General features: G+C 33.7%; 1 protein-coding gene across 3 annotated transcripts in view; it reads left to right on the forward strand.

Moving 5' to 3' along the window:
- Positions 1-17,466, forward strand: part of ARPC1A (actin related protein 2/3 complex subunit 1A) — a 29,030-nt gene extending 11,564 nt beyond the window's left edge. For all 3 annotated transcript variants that reach the window (XM_074281250.1, XM_074281248.1, XM_074281249.1), the window contains exons 4-10: positions 1,448-1,670; positions 5,094-5,201; positions 9,931-10,143; positions 12,223-12,298; positions 12,515-12,708; positions 15,361-15,451; positions 17,111-17,466. In XM_074281250.1, the coding sequence (XP_074137351.1) occupies positions 1,448-1,670; positions 5,094-5,201; positions 9,931-10,143; positions 12,223-12,298; positions 12,515-12,708; positions 15,361-15,451; positions 17,111-17,149 (944 nt within the window). In that variant the 3' untranslated portion in view covers positions 17,150-17,466. The remainder of the gene's footprint in view (positions 1-1,447; positions 1,671-5,093; positions 5,202-9,930; positions 10,144-12,222; positions 12,299-12,514; positions 12,709-15,360; positions 15,452-17,110) is intronic.
- Positions 17,467-18,796: the final 1,330 nt, after the last annotated feature.

The following is an 18,796-nucleotide window of genomic DNA, read 5'->3' on the forward strand; positions in this document are numbered from 1 at the left end:
TTAGCTTTTCTAATTAGAAAACCTGTCCTTTACATGACTCTCTTCAACAATGATATGATTCAGACCAGTTCCAATGATCTTGTGATGAAGAGAATTATCTACACCCAGGGAGAATTGGGAATTGAATGTGGCTCATATCATAGCATTCTCGCTCATTTTGTTGTTTGCTTGCATTTTATTTTCTTTCTCATTTTTTCCCTGTTTGATTTGATTTTTCTTGTGCATCAAGATAATTGTATAACTACTTATGCATATATTGGATTTAACATTAAAAAAAAAAATCTGTTAAATTTCAAAAAAAGAAAATTTGTAACAGTCATCCTCTTAAGGAAAGTGTGGTTAAGTTGTAAAAGCTTAAAATAATGGCTGGAAAAGGAATTATGGGGCTTTTAATATGTATTTTTTTCATAATTTTTCATTTTATTATTTTCAAATATACATATATCTTAAAAGAATTATGCATTTCCTACTTTTCCTAGTTTATAACATAAGATGATAGAGTTAGGCCATGAAGTCTAACTCCCTTATTTTGTAGATGAAGAAACTGAGGCCTGAAGAGTTTAGTAGCCCAAAATCACCCATTAGTAAATACTAAAGGTGGGATTTGAACCTAGGTGATCAGATTCCAAAGCTAGTGAATGCTCTTTTCACTTATCCAACCAGGGATGGGTGATTTGTTTATTATTGAGATTTTTGTTAGATTTATCACATTCAGATAATAGGGTAATGGAATCCCCAATTGCTTTTTTTTTTTTTTTTTTTTCCTTTTTTGCATTGCTGGTAGTAATGTTTTATGAATTTTTTTGTGTTGAAATTTTTGTGCATAGAAATTGAAATTTATTATCTATTTTTGTTTTTTGTTTTTTTTTCCTTTCACTATTATGTGATGCCCTGATTTGTCTTTTATTTGGAGTTTGCTTTATAGATACCATTGGTGTCATTTCTGCTTTTTTTTTTTTTTTTTTTTTTTTTTTTTTTTTAAACTTGGAATTTCACAGTATATTTTAGACCTTTTAATTTAGCTTAAATGCAACTCCTGACAGACAATATACCTAATAGGTAGAATGGTGTATTTGAACTCAGGAAAACCTGGACTCAAATCCTATCTCTTATATTTACCAGCTATGGAACTATTGATAGGTCACTTAATTTTCCTGAGCTTCTGGCAATTCTTTAAGCCTAAAGTTCTAGACTGAGTTGCAGTCTACATTGATAAAAGAAGTTTCTATATAAAAATGTTCTTCATGTGACATGTTTCCTATAGATAGTATATTGATGACTTTTTTTCCATTGGAACCATTATGTGAATTTTTTAAAAATGGAATAATTCATACTGTTCACATTTATTGATATAAGTAGTCAGTGCCTTAAGGTAATACCAGACACTTTATGCTTAATTTGACACAGTCAACTTTTTTGAGACATTGATATGAAATTTCAATTGCAGGTATTGACTGGGCTCCCAAGAGTGATCGAATTGTAACTTGTGGTGCAGACCGTAATGCCTATGTCTGGAGTCAGAAAGATGGCATCTGGAAACCAACCCTAGTCATCCTGAGGATTAATCGTGCAGCTACTTTTGTGAAATGGTCTCCTCTAGAGAATAAATTTGCTGTAGGTAGTGGAGCTCGACTGATTTCTGTGTGCTACTTTGAATCTGAAAATGACTGGTAAGTAGTATTTAGATATAATAAATGAGAACAAAATTGTAAACTTTTACATTCTGACCTATTTTTGAATCCTATATGATATTCTGAGGCTCATATGGAAGTGTCCTGAATTGGTTTATGGAAAAAACTGAGTGTTAATCTGGAAAATATTTCCCCTTTGGAATTTGTCATAAACTGTTAAGATATTTTTCTTTGTGAGTATATATGGGTGATCAGTCCACACATAGCTTTCTCACAGCAGAACCATCCATTTGTGTATTTTGGTCTACAAACTTGTTTCCACTCTAAAATTAGACCTCTGTTCTCTCTCATCTTTTTAAAATAACAATTTTATAAGCCTGATACTATTTTCTTATTCTGTTTTATAATTTGCAGATTTCATTATACTCAGAGGCCCACAGAAGTGTTTGAACATTTTCCCTTTCCCCCACATCTATCCTCTTAGATTTCTGGGTTGATTCTGAATTGTTTTCCTAACCCATTCTGTGTTAATATCATATTTTATTTGTCATGTTAGTATGTAAACCATCTCAATGAAAATTCACTAGGATTTTGGGAGCATAATTGTGAATGTTGTACTTTACAAATCATTTGAAACTGAGCCAGTCAAAATAGAAAAATTTATTGTATGGCTAAAGAACTTATTTTAACCATTCCCTCCTGTTTGCTGTGATAAAAAAACAATTCTGTTCCATCTGAAACATATTCAGAGATGGTAGTAAATATTCTCCAACTTGGAAATGGCTTGTTTTAGCCAAAATTAGCAGTGTACTTTTTACAGCCTTGCTGTTTCTGATGTATTTAGGCCCAACAAAGGAAGGGAATTATCTTCTCGCTTTTTTATAATAAATTTTCAAAGTTTGAACTGATTATGCCAGTTTGAGTTATAAAATATATACCTTTTATAAATGCCTTTTTTTTTCAAGCACAATGAACAGAATGTCTCTAAGGAGATTTGCTTTAATGAATGCCTTCAGAGAGAAACTTCACAGCGCTGGTCTACATTTTCACAGATTCTGAGTTAGTGTGTTTTGAATGAAAAAGGTTTTTTACTGGATAACAGAGTGAACAAAGTAATTTGAATTTACTCTGTTTTTAAATTTTCTGTGTTTCAGAAGCTTTTCCTCAGTTGTAGAATGATATTTGATAGAAGCTTAAAATGGTAAAGATGAAAGAATTTAGAAATCATTTTGTCCAACTGTTTCATTTAACAAGTGAAGAAACTATGGTCAGAAGAGGTGATATTGATTTGCCTAGATAACATGAATTACTGGTAGAACTGTAGACAAAGATCTTGGTCTTGACTAATAATATACTGGGGGTTTTTTGTTTAAATTTATAATAGCCTGCTAATTTCCATGATGATGTGTCATTATATTTTAAATAATAACCCAGAGACCTCAAATGATGTTATGAATTGTTCAATATCTTGTTCCTTACTGTTTTGCTTTAATTTAAAATACGTGCATTGTGCTTTATACTTAAATGCAGAGGTTTTGGGGAATGCCTAACCTTGTTTAAATGATAGAGTCAGAAAAGTGAAACATTTCCTGCTCTATGGGAGTTCACATTAATTAGGGGAAACAACATATGAAAGAAAGTTGTACTACAGAGCAGATCTTAATCAGTCCCTTGAAAATAGAATTGTAGCTTGATAGAAGATTATGAAATGGATTTGTTAAGATTTGTAGATGAAAATGAGAAAGATAAATAATTAGTGAATCTTGATACTTGAATGTCATTACATCTGTCAGTCTCACTTGTGCTTTCTTTCCATATATAACTCTTGTCCTTGCTTATCAGTATTCATTCCATGTTCTCTTATAAATCCTTCATAGAAAGGCTACTCAGTGTCTTGGAACTTTTTGCTGGCTCTCTCAACATTCCATCCATTGATTATTCTTTGCTCTTGCTGCATGAAAGTTATACATCTTTTTGATAAATTGTTATGCCATCTCTTCTGCACAATTTGTCATGGTAATCTGTCAAATCCTCTTCAGGGTGTTGTCCCTGTACACAACATCCTACTGCCTTTTGGATGATCCGTAATTTCAGTACTGTTGAGATTTTAGGTTAGATAATCTCTCACCACCATATAACGTCACTGATGATGTATGTTAACTGATGTTAACTTAAGTTTTGGTTTCAAAGAGATGTTTGGGGTGGTTAAAAGCATTTCCCAGTTTACCAGAGGGAATCTGGCCTTCATTCTTCATCTTAGTCAATTCAATCAAACTTTGGGGATTCAGTGTCATTGTTGAAAAATAGCTCGTTAGAAATCTTGACATATCTTCTGTTTTCTGTTGATTGTCTTCTTTTCACTTTCATCCTTCAAGTCTCTCAAACTTGATTAGGTCTCATCAAGTTTCTATAAGTAGCTGGTCTGCAAATATTTCTGAAACACCTTCATTGTGCCAGGCATTGTGCTAAGTGCCGAAGATACAAAGAAAGTTAAAAATAGTCCCTTCATCAGGAACTCATTTTAATGGGCATGCAAGTAAATAAGTACAACACTATTCCAGTCTTTTACTATCCTTTTTCATAAAGCTTTTTTTGATTAGTTTATATTCTTCTTGGTTCCCAATTCTCAATTTGGTAAGGGATTAGTTTACTAACTGGAGTATTTCTAGGATCTTTTGGTCTCTTCACCGAGGCAGTTAACTTACATGTTAACATTTTTAGTAAAAATAATAATCCATGTAAATTTCTGTTTTGTCTCTTTCCTTTTTTAAAATGTCAACTTGTTTAGGTCAGGTTGGAGTTTTCTCAATTATACATCAGATTTTCTTTTTATTTTAAAATTAAGTATCAATTTTGCTCTTTCTTCTAACAAGTCGTTCTCACTATGCATAGCAGCTGATTTAAACATTACTTCCTTGTAGTCAGTAATTTTCTGTTAGAATTTAACTTAATTAATTTTTATTATGTTATTTGGTACTCATCTTAAATATTTCTTTTTTTTTTTTTATTTTGGGTTTTGTTTGTTTGTTTTTAATAGTACCTTATTTTTCCAAATACATGCAAAGATGATTTTCAACATTCACCTTTGCAAAACTCTTGTGATCTAAATTTTTCTCCCTCTATTCCTCCCATCTTCCCCAAGATAGTAAGCAATTCAATATAGATTAAACATGTGCAATTGAATAAAATATTTTTGAACACATATGAACTGATGCCAAGTGAAGTCAGCAGAACCAGAAGAACAATTTATACAATAACAACAATATTAAGACAGATATCTTCAAGTGATTTGGGAATTCTTATCAACACAATGACTAATCACACTGGCAAATGTGAAATTTATGTTTAGATGTTATCTGCTTGGTAGATTTATGTAAAATTTGGGAGCTATGGTTTGGCATCTCTTGGTGTGTGTGTATATATATATATATATATGTGTGTTGTTATCTTTTTTGGCTTTAGGTGGGTGAGCAAACACATTAAAAAACCCATTCGTTCTACTGTCCTTAGTTTGGACTGGCACCCCAACAATGTTTTATTGGCTGCTGGATCTTGTGACTTCAAATGCAGGTGAGAAAAACCTAAATTTGATGCGCAGATTTCTTTCTTTTCTTTTCCTTTCTTTCTTTCTTTTCTTTTTTTTTGAGGCTGGGGTTAAGTGACTTACCCAGGGTCACATAGCTAGGAAGTGTTATGTGTCTGAGACTAGATTTGAACTCCGGTCCTCCTGAATTCAGGGCTGGTGCTCTATCCACACTGCGCCACCTAGCTGCCCCTGATGTGCAGATTTCAAATGGACTTACTAAATGTTAACTTATTTTATATTATAAAACTTAAAGTCTGGAAGTAGTAACATAGAAAGAATAAGATCCAACTTTCTTTAGACCATATTTCTTTTTAGTATCTTCCTGCCAGTATTATCAGAAAATATGGGTAATAATAGTGGGGGGGGAAAGTTTTGACACTAACATTCTTTCTAATATGACATCCATGGCTGTGGCCCCTGTTATATCACCTCTATGATATGAAAGATTAGTAAAATGTAGTGTTATTTTAAAAATAGTACATTGTTTATTTTTCTTAGGACAAAACCAGAAGAAATGCAATTGAGTTTGCAAGATGTATACTAATATAATTATTTTTTAAACTTGATCCGTATATCACTGACAAAGAAACAGGAAGTCTTGAATTTTGTGCTGGTATGAAAAACATGTTAGTTGGGATATATAAGAATAGAAAAGATGTGAGGGATCCAGTAGGTTACATGGAGAAAAAGGCAGCTATTATTCACTATTCTTGGATTATTATTTAGAAAGAATGCTTGTTAAATATTTAAAACCAAATTTAACAATAGGGAATTGAGTGAACATCAATTGAATTTGGCTCATCTGGTGAATTCTTGTTAGAGAGTTATGCAATCATCTTTCAGAACCCTTTCTAGGGTTTTGAAGACTATCTGGTTTCCTAAATTTTTATTTGTTCCTATAGTATGTTCAGCTACCATTGTTTGGGCCATACAGCATAATGTTATAGCTTCTCTAGAAGTCAAAAATAGGTATTGCTAAAAAAAAGAGAAAGAGAATAGTTACCACTACATTTCTATTAGAACAGATCTAAAAATAGGATTATCAAGAGAGTTTAGTTCTCATTATATGGCATATACAGAATAGCACATGTGATTTAAAGTGTAACAAAGAAGCTTTATCTTTTGAAATAGATGGCTTTCTAGATTTAGTTTCATTCCATTTGATTATTACAACTAGTTCATTATTGTTTTTACATCATAGCTCAAGATAAAATTAGTTCAGTCTCTGACACAATGACTGCCCCTGCTCCCCATTGCTTTCACTGTTGAGGTGGAAAGGGGTGGAATTTTTTGCAGAAGTACAAGCATAAATTTAAAAGGGTGAAGAATAGATGGCTAAGATTGAGAACGGGAAAGGATGGATTTAATATATATTACTGAGGAACAGTCAGTAGGATTTGATGATTGACAAGGTCCAAGTAGGAAGGAGGCATCAAAGATGACTTCAGTGTTCAGAAGCTGAGTTAATGGAAAAATGACAGAAATAGGAGAATTAGGACAAGGCACAGGTTTAGGGAAAAACCAATTTTGGTGTGACAGATTTAAGCAGTTAGACCTTTGAGATTAGTGCTCAGGAGAAAGTTTGAGGGGTCAAGTTTTAGGTTCAAAAACATGGCCTTCAGTTTTCTTATCTTTAAAATGAAAGAATTAGATTCACTTTCTAAGGTCCCTTCAATCTGTAATCTGTAATAATCTAAATTTTGAGAGTGGATGAATGTTCTAAAATGTAGGAAAAAAGCAGATTGAATCATGAGGAATGCAGATATTTAAGTGTGAAATGTAAATAAAAGGGAGGGAGTGGAATTATTCCCTTTACATCATTTTTTTTGTTGTTGTTGTTCTGTTATTTAGATACTCTTGTTCATGTGATCTGCCCTTAAGTTTTGGATTTGTCAATTTCTTTGTTGTGTTTTCAAAATTGAAAACTGATGAAGGGTTCCAGTTTTATGTGTGGATTGGATGTTTCATATATGTCTGATCCCTCTTCAACAAGACAAAGTTACAAATACTTGAAGACAGCTATTGTTTTCCTAAGAACCTTCTCATTTCTAATTTAAACACCTCTATTTCCTTGAACCAAGACATTCTTGTAACCTTCTTTTGGATATTTGCCCTCGATTCTTAAAATCAACATAAATGAGAGAGTATATTGTGGAATTATTTAGGCTAGTTTGCTTTTGAAATTGAGAGTGTATATATATTTCTTCAGGTGAATTCATATTAACTTACAACTTTCTACTATTAAATTTGATCTTAAATGGAACTCTCATTCTTTTCAAATGTTAGCTCTTTTTTTCCAATATTAGATATTCCTGAATTTTATGGGTATGTGTACTTCAGCACTACTTCCAAGGATCCTTGACTAGTCCCCCTACCTCCTAAGCTAGAACCCTCCCAATCCCCCTCCTCCGAACAATTAAATGGTCTTTGAGAGTTGATGTGACCCAAGAATTAAAGGACTCTCTCCTATAGTATTCTTTGGTAGTTAAATAACCTCTGTTTGAAGTTCTTCCAGGTAGAGGAAATCTGCATCCCAAGACAGTCCATTCTGCTTACAGTTAGAGATTGGAACTGGAGCTCTGACTTTATGAGTGGAGAGACTCCTTGTATAAGGAAACTCTCATCTACCAATCCAAGTGATTCGTTCTCTGCAACTTAAATAAAGTTTGCCTAAAGTGAACATTAAGTTACCTAAATTTCACTACTGTCCCACTATTTTTGGATGACTCCTGATTATTAAGAAATTTTTTCTAAATTTTATCCTAAATATGCCTTTCTGCAACCTTTACTTATTGCTTCCTGCTTTGTTCTCTGGACACAAGCAAATTAAGTCATAACTCCATGTTACTATTTTTAAATTACTTGATATTGACTGCCTTGTTCTTTTGCCCCTCCAGGTCTTAACTAATATAGGCTAAATATGCTAAATTCTTTATTAGTTTACATTCCCTCTTCAACTTCCTGGGTATCTCTTTTTGACATTTTATAAGTTGAGAGTATCCTTCAAATGTAGCAATGACAGTTTAAGGCAGTACTGCAGATATGGTCTGAAAAGGAGAGAGTAAAGCAGTATAGTTACTTCCTTTATTCTGGTCACTTTAGTTTTCTCAGGAGAGCCTAAAATCAAGTTAGTATTTTTGGCTGCTGTGTAACAGTGGTGGGTGGCAGTATGGTATAGTGGCTAGAGAGCCAGCTTTCATTGGAATGACCAGGCTTTAAGTCCTGCCTCTAACTGGTTTTGTGACCATTTTTAAGTCATTTAACTTTTGAGTGCCTAAGCAACTCTTTAAGATTTTAAGTTGCATTCAACTTGCTGATCTGCAGTTGTGGAAGGAGTTTCCATGCTGGAAATTTTCTGTCCTAATGAAATCATAGGTCCTCAACAAACAATTTTTTTTACATTGCATAAAATTTGCTGTTCACTAAGATCCCAAATGATTTTCATATGAACTGTTTGTTATCTATAGTTATATAATTGAATCTTTAAACTTGTATTGGACTTTAAATGTATTTCTATTAAATTTCATCACAAGATAGTAAAGCTTAGACAATTATTCTGATCTTTTGATATATGTTTGCTGTGAACCAGTGATCTGGTCCACACTATGAGATCATATCTTCATCTGGTCCACAAGAATAACATATGAGATTTTGTCAAACATCTGTGATATCATCTGATTTGTTAATCTGATAATCCTGACAAAAAGGAAACAGGTTTAATCTGGAATTAACTTTTTTTTTTTTTTTTTTTTTTTTTTAATGAAGGCATACTGGGTAGTGAATGTTCATTGCTATCTTTCCAAGTGCTCAAAAAGGATCTCTAATACTCTGTTAGAATTTTTGCTAGGAATCTGTCAGCCAATACTTTGAAGATTCCACCTCCTCCTTTTTGAAAATCGGAACATTTTCTCTTTTCATTCTCATGGTACACCTTCTGTTCTCCAATATTTTCAAAGATCATTGACAGCAATTACATCTGTCAGGTTTTTCAGTGCTCTGGGATATAGTACATCCTGGCCTTACTGACTTGAACTCATTGAGGGAAACTAGATGCTTTCTTACTTTCTTGTTATCTAATAATCATTTTTATCCCTTCTTCCCAGTACAGAGGCAAATTAAAAAAAAAAAAAAAAAAAAAAAAAAAAAAAAAAAAAAAAAAAGCTAAATAAGAGTTGACTAGTTCTTTCTTTTTGCTGTTAGCTGTCATCATCATTTCAAGTCCTTGAACCATCCTTGTGATGACCATCCCCAAATTTAATCTTGATCGACACACACAGCCATCTTTAAGTTATAGCCAAAAATCTTTTCAGCTATGACCTACTGGATCTTGCACTGTTGGCATGTTGACCAAGAATCTAAGTTCACCTCCATGTCACAAAGAAACATTGGTACTTTAGCAGGATGAAGGGGTGTATGGATTTGCAAAATGTAAGATTGTGTATATATAAATACAGGTTTGGGGGCATGGTAAAGACCTTAGAATAAGAAAGGGGGATTCAGGTTTCTTACCCCCCCACCCCCCAGCACTTATTGTAGTTACTTAGCCTCCTTGTGCCTAAATTGTCCCATCTGTAAAATGGAAATACCTTATATCTTGTAGGATTGTTGTCAGTAAAATACTTTGTAAATCTTAAAAAGTTGCATAAATTTGATATATTAGATACGTTCTTTTTCATTTGTAGTTTTGTGTTTTTATTTCCCTACTTTCTATAGAGTTTTTTCTGCCTACATTAAAGAAGTTGATGAAAAGCCAGCCAGTACTCCATGGGGTACCAAGATGCCTTTTGGTCAGCTGATGTCAGAGTTTGGTGGTACTGGAAGTGGTGGTTGGGTCCATGGGGTTAGTTTCTCTGCCAGTGGGAACCGCCTCGCTTGGGTCAGCCATGATAGTACTGTTTCAGTTGCTGATGCCTCCAAAAATATGATGTAAGTATTCTTTATTTTTTAAAAATCCAACATACTGTATCTTCCATTTCTGAAATCTTTACTTTCTTGTGGAAATGAGAAATGAGAAAGAAAGTCAAAAACAGGTCCCTTATTAGGTTAATCAGTTGCTACCATAACTCAGTTTAAAATTGCAGAAAAACTGAGACTTTGAATTTGGAAATTTTCAACAGATTAAGTCTTTGAGACTTACTTGTGCTAGGTAACAGCTAACTTAAAATGTTTTTAAATTTGGACTTCAAAAAAAGATTATGTTCCTACAGTCCGAAACAAGATCTAATCAAAGAACCATTGAAAATTCTTTTGAGAACTTTCCTGGTTTGGTACCAATAAACATCCTTTCAAAATAGTAAATTTATTCTATTAATCTTAATTCATACATCTTCCCTTCTGCCACATTGGTTCTTAAGATGATTTTAAATATCATCTGCTGAATGATAATGTGTTACCCTATTTAGTAAATGAATATTCAACATTTATTTAAACACAATTAACTGTCTGAAATTTTTGATGCCTTTTTTTCTCTGGTATGTTGGAACAACTTAAATTATGATGAGCCCTTTTGTTATTAAGTTCTCTATGACTAGGATTAATGTTTACATATTTATTTGTTGGGGAATTAAAGAAAAACAATTCAGTTATCTTTTCTCCTGTCAGTTCTTGCCTTGTCTTGACAAGCACAAATTCCCAAGGGAGTCTGAAGTTATCTAGTTCTTTATTCTAATTAACTAAAATAAAATGTAATATTATCCTAGAGATTAGTTATTCTTGGGTAACGTTGGCTCCCTCTATTGACACAGTAGTAGTATAATCTCAAATTTGGGAGTTTTTTTTTTTTTTTTTCTTACCCAGAATTTAAGACTTTTTAATGCTTCTCAAAAAGTAATGATGCTGTAATGTTTGTAATGTAGTAGTCTTAATGCAGGTAGTTTTAATATGCATAATGAGCCCTTAAATATTTTATTAAAAATATAAATTTATTATACTTTTGTCATACTCTTTGAAAGAGAACTTAATTTAGTAAAAAATCTGATGTCAGTGAATATAAAAAGTAGAATATTAATCCAGCACCTGACACTAACTTTTTAAAAGTGATCTTAAGAATGTACTTTCTTTTGAGTAAAATCAGTTGATTAATCCTTATTAATCTTCAAACTTACATTGAGTATCTGATATATGTAAGCTGCCTTGGTAGGTAACACGGAATTTATACAATCAGAAATGTATGAAAATTAGCTAACAGCAGGCTATATAGGATTGAATTACAAATAAATGGTACAAATAAGTGTCTTCCATGTTTAGTGGTAGAAAAGGCCATTTTATCTAGAGTAATCAAGAAACATGTCTTGGAGAGATAGAAATTAGATTGGACTTTATGAGACAGATAGGATTTAAATGGAGAGAAGAGTCTTTTAAGAAGAGTGAGTAGGATGAGCAAAGATAAAGAGAGAAAAGCACATGGCATTTTTAGAAGTCAATGAATAAACTTGTTTGTCTGGAATGGATGGTTCCTCTGTGGGGGCAAAAGAGAAATGATATGCTGAAATGACCTTGTCTGGAAGTTTGAATTTTACCTCTTAGATGATAGGAAGTCAGGAAGACCTGTGTTCAAATCTTGCTTCAAATAGACTATCTATATGGCTCTGAACAAGTCCCCTAAACTCTGTGGTCTTCAGTTTGCTCATCTGTAAAATTAAACTCTAAATTCCTATGATTCTAAGAAAGTTACTATGCAAATCATCTATTTTATATTTATAATTCTTTTTTTTTTTTTTTTGAGGCTGGGGTTAAGTGACTTGCCCAGGGTCACACAGCTAGGAAGTGTTAAGTGTCTGAGATCAGATTTGAACTCTGGTCCTCCTGAATTCAAGGCTGGTGCTCTATCTACTGCGCCACCTAGCTGCCCCTATTTATAATTCTTTTAAAGTGTTGATATTCTAACTCAACCTAAGCTTGTGTCTTGGAAGTCCCTGATAGTTAGGTTCTTTGTTATCATGTGTGCTTGTAAAGAAGCCATATAGTCAGTTTGAGCTCTTGTTTAATAAGTGCTCTTATGTTCAGGGTTTCACAGCTGAAAACAGAGTTCCTCCCACTCCTGAGTGTGTCGTTTGTCTCTGAGAATAGCGTGGTGGCTGCTGTAAGTATCTCTTTTCATTTTTTCTTGTGGCACTCTGTAGTTTTTTAGCAAGAGAATAATACGTACATTATGAAGCTGTTCACAATGCATAAAAGCCCTTTAGAGAAAATCGTGTTTGCTTTTAATAGTGAAAAATGCTAAAAATGAATATTCTACTTAGCAGTCAGCTAGATGTGTGATGGTACCTTTCATGGCCTTAATAATGTCTTGTTTCAGGGCCATGACTGCTGCCCAATGCTGTTTAACTATGATGACCGTGGCTCCTTGACCTTCGTCTCCAAATTAGACATTCCAAAACAGAGCATCCAGCGCAACATTTCTGCTATGGAGCGCTTCCGCAACATGGATAAGAGAGCCACAACTGAGGATCGCAACACTGCTCTAGAAACACTACACCAAAACAGTATCACGTAGGTGCTAATCACCAAGGGTCACTGGGAGTCACTCCCCATCTCTTTCAAATCCTGAGGATAGAAACTTTTAAACAATTGCATACAGCCTTATTAGAGAGGATGTCATTTGTCTGATGCACTACTCTTCCATCTTCCCACCTCATACCATGTAAACTAGCATTATTTCATCTAAGAGACATTTCTTTGCTTCTTGGTTTTTACTTGCCTGAGTATTTCAGGTTGCAGTAACTGAGCTACAGAATGATTTTGATTTTTAAGCTATGAAAGGCAAAACCCATTTGTTATGAAGATTGTGAAAGAAATGCAGCAAAATTTTAAGGCCATGTAACCCATCAGCATGATTTAGCTTTGTCAGATATTTTTCAGAACCAAAGCCAATGCTCAAAAAGCTTCAGTCTACTGTTTGGTAGTTTTCTTACTGCAAACATGGGTAGAATGTCATAACTTTTGTTCATTATGAAATAATTCTACTGCTTTGGTTATGGGTTTTAACTTCTTATTCTTGTGAATGAGGTATAGAGTGGTATAGTGTGGATAGGGAGCGAGGCTCAGAGTCAGGAAGACCTGGGTTCAAGGCCCCCTCTTACACATACTTAACATGTGACATTTAATTTCTAAATACTCTAAACAATTCTCTAAGACTGTAAAAAGTTGCTGGCCTGCGTGGGTAGAGCATATTTTCTCACTCAGGTATTCCCAATTCTAGTGAAATCAAGGGTCTAGTCTTGAATCCTTCTCCTTATACTTAAGAGCAAAAGATGGTTTAAAAAAAACAAAACAAAAACTAATTCATTAGGGACATTGTGCTAAAGCAAAGGATTCTTTTGACATATGTCACTTTAAGGACTTGTGGGGAAGACTTGAATTTTGTCAAGCAAAATAAGAAGCTAAAGGGAAGAAAGAAATTTCCTTTCGAATTCAAATCAGTGTTCAGCCTGGGTGCCATAAAATGTTCTCTATATTATTCTTTTGTTCTCCCAAGCCCAAATATTTTGATTGCAAACACTAGATTTTTTTTTTTTTTTTTTTTTTTTTTTTTTGACAAAATTTGAAATAGTATAATATCTGGATTTGGAGTCAAGAGACTCTAGTTACAGTTCTACCTTATCTTGTTGTGTGACTTGTCCTCAGTTTCCTCATTTTTTAAAAAGGAGTGAGCTAGATGATTTGTCTCCTAAGTCCCTTCTAAACCCTCACATTCTTTGATGCCACCAATGATTGCAGTTTAAGTGGTTCCACAAACTCCTTCGATAGAGCAGACAGACCTTATAGTAGCTTGAAAATTATCATTGCTGAGTATTGGTGAAAACTGAAAGAACATATTTTACTTTCTATTTCATCTTAAAACTACCCTTCTCAAAGCCCTTTAAAATAAAGGGCTTTAGCATATTTTTCCATGTAGTTTTTTGCAGATTGCATACCAAAAAGGAAATAGACCTTATTGCCTCTCCTGAAATTTTTAAGAGTGTAGTATTTTCTTTTTAAATAGTGAAATCCTGTCAGATGGAAATAGCTCTTTTCTTTTTTAAATCTGAATTCTTCTTGGAAGAGTTTGTAAGGAAGAAAGATTATTTTGGGGCTCTGGTATTGATATTAAGGAATGCAAGGATGAATTCAAATTTATTTGGGATGACTAATGTTTTGAGCCTTACTTTTTTATTTATAGCCAACTTTTAGTACTAAATCAGACTAGAAAAATCACATTTAATGTATACACATATTGGATTTACCATATACTTTAACATATTTAACATGTATTGGACTACCTGCCATCTAGGGAAGGAGGGCATGGGGAGAAGGAGAGGATAATTTGGAACAGATGGCTTTGCAAGGGTTAATGTTGAAAAATTACTCGTGCATATGTTTTGTAAATAAAAAGCTTTAATAAAATAAAATTTAAAAAAAAGAAAAATCACATTTACACAGTTTTTCTACTGTTAGAGAGTATTTTCACATTCTTTATATCATTTGAGTTTCTTAATAATTGTGTAAATTGTTTAAGTATTATTATTCCCATTTCATAGATGAAGAAAGTGAGCTTCAGAGAGATAGTAGCTTGCCCAAAGTAACAGCTTGTGAGGAGCAAAACTAGGTCTTGGACCTTTTAGCCTTGTTCCATTCTATTTCCTCTGGTCTAATGGAATCTGAACTACTAAAAATCAATTTAAAATATTGCTGTTATAGTTATTTCTTTGATCTTGCCCTTGGCTCAAACTCTGGCATTTTAGACAGCATGTGAAATAAATTATCATGGTTCTTTAGGTTTTTAGTAAATTCTTTGGTGGATTTGCTAGAAATCTACTTGTTCCAACACTTTTGCCTCTGTTCTAAGGAAACAAGTCTGAGGTGCTTCATTGGAGCCTCCTATCTACAAATCCATGAAACACAGCTTAAAATTAACTTTTCTTCTTTTCAATATTTTTGTCAAAGATCTGAGAGTTAAAAAAAAAAAAAAATCGAGTTGTTCTCTGAGTCAAATTGCTGCAAATCAATTTGGATGGAAAACCTGATATTCTAGAATTGGTGAATAGCTCATTCACTTGAGTAGCCATAAAGCTTGACTTGCTGCAGGATAGATTGAATAGCAGTTGATCACTGCTACAGTGTTAACATTCCCTGAAGTCCCTCATTTTTTTCTTCCTTTTTCAGCCAAGTGTCTATTTATGAAGTGGACAAGCAAGACTGCCGCAAATTTTGCACCACTGGTATTGATGGAGCAATGACTATTTGGGATTTCAAGGTATTCTTTGACTTTTGTAATATATTTTGTCTGTGTTGTAGTAGTGATAATAGAAATCATAAGCTATCATTAATACAGTACTACTATCTAACTATTTGGGCCAATGTTAACCATATTTAAAATCAAGTAAAAATTTTCTAATGTATATAGTAAGTATTAGATATGATTCAATTAAAAGCTTTAACTTTATGAGGAATCTAATCATAATTTAAATATATGATCATGTCTCCACCACACACACACACACACACACACACACACACACACACACACACACAATTTTTGTTTGGCTTTATTTAGTTTCTCTAGATGTTAAAAGAATTAAAACATTTGTATAACCTGGTCATTACCTGTATACTTGCATGATATATCTTTGTTTCCAGAGAGAATTCATCTTTAGAATTTAGAAAACAGAGACAAAAATATAAATAAATGCCTAAGAAGATCTAGGCAGAAACATAAAATATCTCTACCATCATCTCCTCCCTTTAGAGATCACTTGTCGTCCTCTCAGAGGGTTTCAGATAACCTTATATTTAACTATCGCCACAGGATTTTTGATATTTTAGTCTCACCTCAAATGTCTTGCAATTCATGCTTGTGTACTTCTTCAGGACAAATTCCTTCTACATCTTTACCACAAAGTAGGAAGTTCCTAAAGGTGGAAGAGGGAAGCAGCATTTGGCATTAGGGTAGTGGGAGAGTAGAAAGAATGAAATTCAAAAAACCTATCTCTGTTGAGTGTAAGGCACTAGAATCAGCATGGAGGGAGAAATCATCACTTCCTAGGACTTTGAAGTGTATTATCTGAACATGTGTACATTTATGTAGATGCATGTTTTCTGTATAGCTCTATGTATGCATGTATGTGTAAAGTCTATAAAAATTCATTGATAGAATGTTTTCCAAGACTTAAATATTTAAAAGAAAAATGATAATCCAAACCAGTGGTATGTGACAAGTACCAAACACTACTGACCAGTAAGTGCTGTAAGAGTTCAGCATAAGGAAAAAATTGAGGCTAGTCAAGAGAGGTTTTATAAAAGAATGAGACTTGAGGTCCCACTTGATTTTCTTTAGTGAAACAAAGTAAAAGTCATTCCAGACAAAGGTAACAATTTAAGCACAGAAAAAAGAGGTAACAAAATTCAAGATCTTTTGGGGGAGACAGTAGTCTTACTGGATCAAAGAGTTCCTAGGGGAGCAATAAGAGAATGGCCTACCATTTCCACCTGTTGATAACTCAAGTTTTAAAGCCCAACTTAAATGCTTTCTACCTCCTTGGAGCCTTTCCTGATTCTCTAATGCTGCACTATCCTCATCTCTACATTACCCTCATAGCTAAAGTATCTTTTCTCTGATCTGATCTTTTATTTGGTTATTTCATGTTCCTTTTATAGATTTGACATCTTCTAATTTATATATTTCCCTTTATATATGTCTCATTTAACTGTTAAGGACAAGGAATGTGCCTTATTTGTTTTGTCTCTCCTAGTACCTAACATTGCATTTACTATATTGAATATACCTACTGTTTGATGTAAAGCTAAAGAGTATAAACATAATCCTATTTAGGAAGTTATTAAAGAGATTCTTTGGAAATTTTCAGATCAACACTATAAAACTGATTAGTTAATTGATTATCTCTTTTCTATTCAGACTTTAGAGTCTTCTATCCAGGGATTACGAATCATGTGAAGCTGTACTTCCATTCTCTAGCATGACAGACACTCGACAGAATGCAGCTCCAGCATTTGCATGAAGATGGGAAAGACCCTACCACAAGTCAAAACTGAGAAAATATCCCTTGCAGATGTTTTGTTTTTGTTTTGTTGAACATAATTGGTGAATGTATTGGTTTAAAAAATCAGCAGTGATGTCTTTTTGATTGGCTATTTCATTCCATTCTTGACCAAAGCTGCTCTTTAAGTAGTTTATTGTGGAAAGTTGTCACTCTAAATTAAAGGGGGATTTTATGTAAGTTGTCTGCTAGAAAAATAAAAAAATATATATAAGAAGTATTTGTCTTGTGACTTTTTAAAAATTTAATTTTAATTATTTGCAATGAACTAAATTTTTTTTTTTATTTGTTTTGTTTTTGTCCATCCCACTTCCTGTCTTCCTACTGGGGAAAAAAGAAGAAGAGATAACTTATATAGTAAATATATAGTAAAAAATAATTGCCATATTGACATATCTAAAATATTTATGCATCTTGAGTATTTTCACCTCTATGTCAGGAGGTTGCTAACCTATTTCACAAGGTTTCTGGAATCGTTGGTCATTATGGTCATCAGAGTTTATAATTCTTTCAAAGTTGTTGTCTTCACAATTTTATTTTATAAAATGTTCTCCTATTCACCTCACTCTGCATCAATTCATACCAAATCTCCCAAACTTCTTTGAAACCGTTCCCCTTATGTCTTACAGCAAAATAATATTCTGTTATATTCATATACAATTATTTGTTTAGCTGTTCCCTGGTTGATGTGTAGTTATCCCCTTGGTTTCCAGTTCTTTGAAAAAAAGGATTGCTATCTACTTCTATATGTGTGTGTGTTACGTGTATGTATCATTAGGTGACCTTGACATGTCTGACTAAGCTAATCCACAGCGCCCACTCCAGCTGCTTTCGTACCTGTGGAAACAAATTATTCTCAACTGCCCATTTAAGTTCTCACGTGCTTGGGGTAGACATCCCTTAAGTCACTCAGAGTTTGAGTCCTATTGGTTACCCTCATTCTGGTTTAGCTTGCCTACTGAAATGGTTTTCCTGGGGTATGGCTGCTGTGGACCCCAGAGGGGGTGAGCAGCCCTGAAAGAGTTTGGCAAGCCCTTGGTCAAAGGCCTTAGTCCTCCCTGAACACCCTGTCCACCTGCACGTTCACTAAATTGCTAAGTGACAAAGCCAGCATTTAATTCCAGGTTTTCTAAGTCCAGTGTTCTTGCTACTGTGCCACACTGTCTTCTATATTTGAGTGAAAAACTTGGTCAAATAGGAAATAGACCTAGTTTTCATGATTTTTCTGTGGAGAATTAGTTTATTTAATTGATGTTTATTGATGGAGGGGACATCTTTATTTGATTTGGTATATGCTCTTTATCATCATGTTAAAGCAATAGGATTGTAATGCCAGATTGTTTTCTCAGCCTCTTAGTGTCAACACCAGAATTCTAAGGGTTTCTAGGTTAGGATAAGCACTGGGACCCGCTTCAGGTACAAATTAGCTTTCAGTGTGAAAGAGGAGGTTCTTTGCTTCAATGGCCCCCAGCCTTAATCACTGAATGGGAGCTGCCTCAGACCTGTTGAAGGCCTTACCTTAGAAAGGCCAGGATCTCCCACTG

Source organism: Sminthopsis crassicaudata, chromosome 1 (assembly GCF_048593235.1).
Source record: "Sminthopsis crassicaudata isolate SCR6 chromosome 1, ASM4859323v1, whole genome shotgun sequence".
Lineage (NCBI taxonomy): Eukaryota > Metazoa > Chordata > Mammalia > Dasyuromorphia > Dasyuridae > Sminthopsis > Sminthopsis crassicaudata.